General features: G+C 40.6%; 1 protein-coding gene and 1 non-coding gene across 2 annotated transcripts; one reads left to right on the plus strand and one right to left on the minus strand.

Moving 5' to 3' along the window:
• Positions 1 to 1,810: 1,810 nt before the first annotated feature.
• Positions 1,811 to 1,928, minus strand: TRNAL-CAA (transfer RNA leucine (anticodon CAA)). Its single transcript has 2 exons — positions 1,891 to 1,928; positions 1,811 to 1,856 (listed from the first exon to the last, which is right to left on the minus strand). It is a non-coding gene; the product is annotated as a tRNA-Leu (tRNA).
• Positions 1,929 to 2,195: 267 nt separating this feature from the next.
• Positions 2,196 to 5,641, plus strand: COX7B (cytochrome c oxidase subunit 7B). The gene is made up of 3 exons (XM_074963154.1): positions 2,196 to 2,356; positions 3,650 to 3,774; positions 5,445 to 5,641. The coding sequence occupies exons 1-3, from the start codon at positions 2,320 to 2,322 to the stop codon at positions 5,520 to 5,522; spliced, it is 240 nt and encodes a 79-aa protein (XP_074819255.1). The 5' UTR covers positions 2,196 to 2,319; the 3' UTR covers positions 5,523 to 5,641.
• The last annotated feature ends 446 nt before the right edge of the window (positions 5,642 to 6,087 follow it).

Below are 6,087 nucleotides of genomic sequence, written 5' to 3' on the forward strand. Positions count from 1 at the left end.
ATAAAGAGGCAAGCTGTTGTAGTGCGATTGGTTGTTTGATGAATTGGGAGGAGTCGGTTCGGAGGGCCAAGGAGCGGAACTAGTAGTCGGATGGGCTGTGATAGGGACCGCAGGATACAGGGCGGAGCTAAACTGGCCTGGGTGTTGGAGTGCGATGAGCTGAGGCAGTAGCGTCACTGCAGTTAAATAGTTGGAGTAAGGACAGCATTACAGACAGGGCACAGGGCAGCATCAGCAATGCAGAGAGGGGTGCCTCGTGGTACCGAGGTGTCCAGTCTGGCTTGCACATTATTCTAGGTGCTATTTCAGCTATTATTTGTCTGGGAGTCTCATCCGCAGCTCACATTGCACTGACAGTCTTTTCCTGTCCTGTCACATTGTGAATGTGAATCTTAATGTGCTATCCTCGTGAAGCACCCCAGGATTGCATTTTCAGCGTTACTGATGACTAACCAGTACTTCTCTTCAGCTAAAAGTCCGTTTTCCAGATTGCTTTCCTTGGCTTCCATTTTTCTGAGCACTGTGCATTACGTCTCTGGTTCTCCATTTCCAAGCTTCATTGCTCCACGGTTTATGGTGCAACTTTCAACTGTTTGCCCCTGAAATTGTTACTATATTAACTACTAACCATGTTCTTCAGCGTCTATGAAAAGTCCATGAGGTCTGAAGGCGCCGACCCTCTGAAGGCAGATGGGTCTGTTAATACACAGAAGACACTTTTATTATACATTTATACATTTTATTATATATTTATATTCGGTTAGACATAGGATAGCAGGAGCAACCAACAGGATGGCTGGATGCCTCTGAAGAAATAGTGCATGCCGGGAGTATTATAATTAGGAAAATAATCTTTATAGTAGATCCTCAAATACCCCTCTCATGCAGCTACACAATCCTATATTCCTATTCTGTGGTATTTATTTTAAAGTATCATCTTGATCCGTCAAGTTTTATTTCTTGTATCCTGTCATACTTTGTGCAGATTTGGACCCTCGTGCTGTAACTGGGTCTACCTAAGAAGACCCTTGCACGCAAGTGGAACCTCGTTGACCTAAGCAGAGCAGTTTCGCGGTTTGTCTCTTCATGGATCATAAAAACTGTCTGGAATATATCAGTATAGCTATAATAAATCAATATCGATAACATACATAGTTATATACGAATAGAGATTTCCGCTATACATACAGGAATGCACGTTCTTTGTATAAAGACAAGGCACTATCATGCATGCATCTATATCACTATCAAGAAAGAGATGGAATGTACTTCCATACCTATATCTTTCGATGTATGACATAGGTATGGATTTAAATTCTATCTTTCTCGACATATTCTTACTGAGAGATTTTAATTTGGTAGCCATTACATATGCAAGAGTTTACGTGATTTAAGTATTTAAATATGTTCTTTATACTTATTCTATGCACCTGTTTGTATAGATATAAACTGTGATCTTTCAATCATATAACTACATGCTTAATTTTACTCATATGCACATGTATTTGTAAAATCAGAGCCACAGGGATTTTACATTATTAAGATCGATACATCAATGACCATGTTAGATCATGCCTATGAATCAGTTAAGACTTTCTCTGAATATATAATGTAAATCCCTGTCTTTATTCAGTCATTTTTATAATGTAAGTCCCTATTTAATGGGCGCCACAATGTATATTTATATTATGTAAATTCCTGTCTGCGTGAAGTGATCCCTACCCTGCCGCGTAGTAAAACGCTTCCTCGGGTGCTTATTACAGTTAAACTCGGTGTTTTACTCGCACAAATACCGAAAAGAAAAAAAATGTGTCAGAAGTGGGATTCGAACCCACGCCTCCATACGGAGACCAGAACACCCAACCCTCGAGAGAGGAAGGCACTTTAAGCCTTGAGTCTGGCGCCTTAGACCACTCGGCCATCCTGACACCGCTATTGAAAAAGGCAGCTGGGAGATCCTTATTCTTCACTGCAGAGTCAGCGCCACTAAGATTCTTCTCCTGACTGACTAATGCCCATAGCAAAAGCCATCACTAACGTAGGGAGTGTGGGGGAGCCCGTGGGAGTCCCGAGCCCCCAGCTTCCCGGGTACAGCGGCTTCTTCCCATATGGTTGTAAGAGCCCCTCCACGCAACCGCAGAAACTACATTTCCTAGAATGCCGTGGGGCCGCACTCAGGAAGAGGATGGAATACATTCCCCACGGGGCGCATGCGCAGCGTGCGGACTTCCTGGCTGGCCACCATTTTGTTTTTCACTGCTCGCAAGGGTATAAGGCGCAGAAGGAGAAGGGCAGAAATTATCTGTCCGAGACGCCAATATGTTGCCTCTGGCCAGATCCGCCATGCGCCTGAGCGGTGAGCTGTGGAGGGGTCTTGGGGCACAGCTGGGCGGGTGTTCCCAGAATCCCAGTCCCCTCTGAACCGAGAGCTCTTGAGCCGTGTAGCGCTCCTTCCCCGCCGCTCCGCAGCGACCTGGTCCGCACTGGAACCGAGCCCCCCCGACCCCTGCAGTCAGTTGCCGCCGCGAGCCCGTTCCCCGTCCGGGTAGCCTCCGCCGAGGCGTGGGGAATGGCGTGGGCACAGGGGTTTGCTCGTATGGATGCTGTTGTAGGAATGAGACCTTGGATTGTTACTTTCCAAGGCAGAGTGGGCGCTATTGATATATACTGGAAGCCTACGGATTGATGGGTGATGTCTTGTTTGAGTACATATGTAAATGTTTGGCAAAACGCTTAATTTAAGCTCAGTGGTTTTTAAAGTGGAAGCTAAAAAAAGGGCGGGGGTTTAATGTTAGGGAGACCATGTTTTAGTGTGTGACTCTTTCAGTGCATTGCCTACGTAAAATGCTCTGGAAATAACATCAGGTTACAGCCTTCTTGAAGTTGGTTGTCTGGGCCTTGATCTTACCTAGTACATTTAATTTCACAAGAGTAAGTTCATACAAAATTTTTCAGCTCTTGGGATTTATATTTCAATTAGCATTGTCTACACAGTGCGTGAGTCTTTTTCCTGGTTTTGTGTGTGTGTGTGTGAGAGAGATACCATCATAAGTTTTCTGGCTTCTTTGCTCCTTCTGGAAACACTTGGATTAATTACAGACATTCTTTGTGAAAAAGTGTGTATTGATAAGTTTATAGACTAACCATATATTTTAGCATTTGAGGACGTGATTGTACCTAGAGTAAAAAGAAAAGGAGTACTTGTGGCACCTTAGAGACTAACCAATTTATTTGAGCATGAGCTTTCGTGAGCTACAGCTCACTTCATCGGATGTACCTAGAGTGGCACTAGAGATTCAAAATTGAGTGAACAAAAGGTCTTCATTTCTGTGGGTGTATTTTATAGTTACCTGCCTAATAAGAGTTTTAAAGTAGCTTGCCAACCAAATAAAATAAAATGTTAACAAGTCTTTGATGGATTTGTCTAAAATGGATCATTTTCTCTGTTGCAGCAATTGTGTGGCTTTGTAATGCTGCCAGAATGTTACAAAGTCTTGTGTCTAGCTCTTTGTTTTAATGAAGATCATCCTTACTCTTAGTGTTCTGAAGTACATTTTTTCTAGGGGATGGATGGGAGGACTGCCAGAGACTTGAATGGATGTGTATATCAGTCCATTGGTACATCTTACATTTTGACAATTTCTCTTAGCTCGGGGCACTCAGTGGATTGCAGCAAGACAGAGTCACCACAAACATGCATCTGACTTCCATGATAAATATGGCAACGTTATACTACTTGGTGGAGCCCTATTTTGTGTCTCCATTTGGGGATATGTAAGTACTATATGATTGGTACTATCACTAGTGTCTGCTGTAACTATAGCCCTGAATTTGCAAGTCCTTATGCACCTTTATAAGGATTTGCCTGTACGAAGCAACTCGAAGTGTAGGGCTTTGGGTTTCCTGAAAGAGTAATTTTGTATGCATTAGTACCCCAAAGGGAAGCGATTCATTAGTACAGCTTTATATATGTAGGGCTTCAATAGGCACTTATTTTGAATATCAATTTACTGCAAGTCTTCAGAACTGTTAAACAGCTTGATTAAATATAAGCTAAGCACACTTCCTTTGTCTAATAATGCATTTCCAAAATGGGCAGTTGGATGAGTGAGCTATTCAACTCAAGTTTTCTTTTTATGTTAGTAAAAATATTGTGTGGCTGTACTATAAGAGCAAGATATTGGACTGATGCTGTTATCCCCTGAATTTCACAGTATCCGTTTTTAAATGTTTTAAATATAGATTTCTAATACAGTATGTGACATAAGCCTTCTTTTATTTAGAGTTTAGTAAAAGACAGGTGTGGATGTCAAGTTATTAATATTTCTGTAATATCAGTTACTGTTGTAAAATAGTATAAATGTAATACCAATGGAATCAGTGTAAGGGGCTGAATAAGATGTCAAATCTGAGAGTAAAAATAATACTGATAAGAATGATGCCCTTCAACTGTTCTTTTTTTAACTTTTTGTTCTTGAACAGTTGCATAGGTTAAAGATACTATAAAACTGTCACTCCTAAAAGGAGACACCTAATATGCATAACTTTTACTCTGTATAGCTTTATTGGATTTGAGGGCTACTAACTATTAATAATGGTTAGGGTCCTATCAAATTAATGGCTGTGAAAAATGCATCACAGACCATGACATCTTTTGTGTACTTTCACCATGTAATAGGGTACTCTTTTTATAGTAAGTATTCTATGCTACAGAGTAAAAGTACACAAAAGTACACAGCTTTTCTCAAACGGGGGGTCCCCACCCAAAAGGGGTTAGCAAGGCTATTATAGGTAGCAGTGCTGCTCCTGGTGGCAGTGTTGCTTTCAGAGCTGGGCGCCCGTCCGCTGCTCTCTGACCACTCAGCTCTGAAGGCAGTGCAGAAATAATAGAGGCAATATCGTGACCCTCCAATAGCCTTGTGACCATCCTTTTGAGTCAGGACCCCCAGTTGTAGAAATACTGAATCTTAAGGGCTTTACATGTTTATATTTTACCATTTTTAAATACATACTCATGTTAAGATTTAAATATCTGAAACTGTGAAATTCAAGATTTTAAAAATGCTATAACTGTGAAATTTATGAAAAATGAACCATCAATATGGTAGGTACCTAATAATGGTCTCTTCAGTCTAGCAGAGCAAGGTATAACATAATCCAATAGCTGAGAGTTGAAGCTAGACCAACTCAGACTGGAAATAAGGCATAATTATTTAACAGGAGAGTAATCAGCCACTGGAACAACTTATCAAGGGTCATGGTGGATTCTCCATCACTGACCACTTTTTAAAACAAGATTGGATGTTTTTCTAAAAGATATGCTACCCAAAATAATTTGGGTAAGTTCTATGATATACAGGAGATCAGCCTAGATGATTACAGTGATCTTCTGGGCCTTGGAATTAGACAAACTTGTTCTTATATAACTTTTTAATCTATTACAGGTGGCAACACAAACTGGAATTGAGTGGAATTTATCACCTGTTGGCAAAGTTACCCCAAAAGAATGGAGAGAGAAATAGCCTTTCCTTATTCTGGACTGAAATGTGCAGTAATCCTGAACTGGTCTGAAACTTTCATTTATGCCATACATGTAATGGCATCTGTTCACTGATTATTGCTATCTGTGATGTGGCATTACTGGTTTAATAAATATATTTAAAAATTCTTTTGTTCATCTAGGTCTTATTCCTGTCCCATGTTTCATAGCTTGCTATAAAAGTATAGTGAGCAATTTTAAGACTATTGCTTGGTTATAAAATCTTGAATTTTAGATACATGATGTTCCTTAAGAACCACTGATATGAGTTTAGGATAGATGCAGATGATGAAGTAACTGAAGGCAAATGGATCTTTTTGCAATAACCAGACATTTAAGAGCATGTGGACAGACACGTCTACTTGTGTAGACTTTATTCACTTCAGCTGGACTCTGGATGCAGACTTACTGCAGGGACACATCTTCCATTCTTAAATCATAGTTTTAACAAAGAAGCATTGTATTGTCTTTTTTTTTTTCACATAGCAGTCGTCTTAAGGGCTGCAAGGGGCACTAGTTTATCAAGTCTCCCTTTCAGGAATCTAGCA

The sequence above is a fragment of the Natator depressus genome, chromosome 9, assembly GCF_965152275.1.
Source record: "Natator depressus isolate rNatDep1 chromosome 9, rNatDep2.hap1, whole genome shotgun sequence".
In the NCBI taxonomy this organism is placed as follows: Eukaryota; Metazoa; Chordata; order Testudines; family Cheloniidae; genus Natator; species Natator depressus.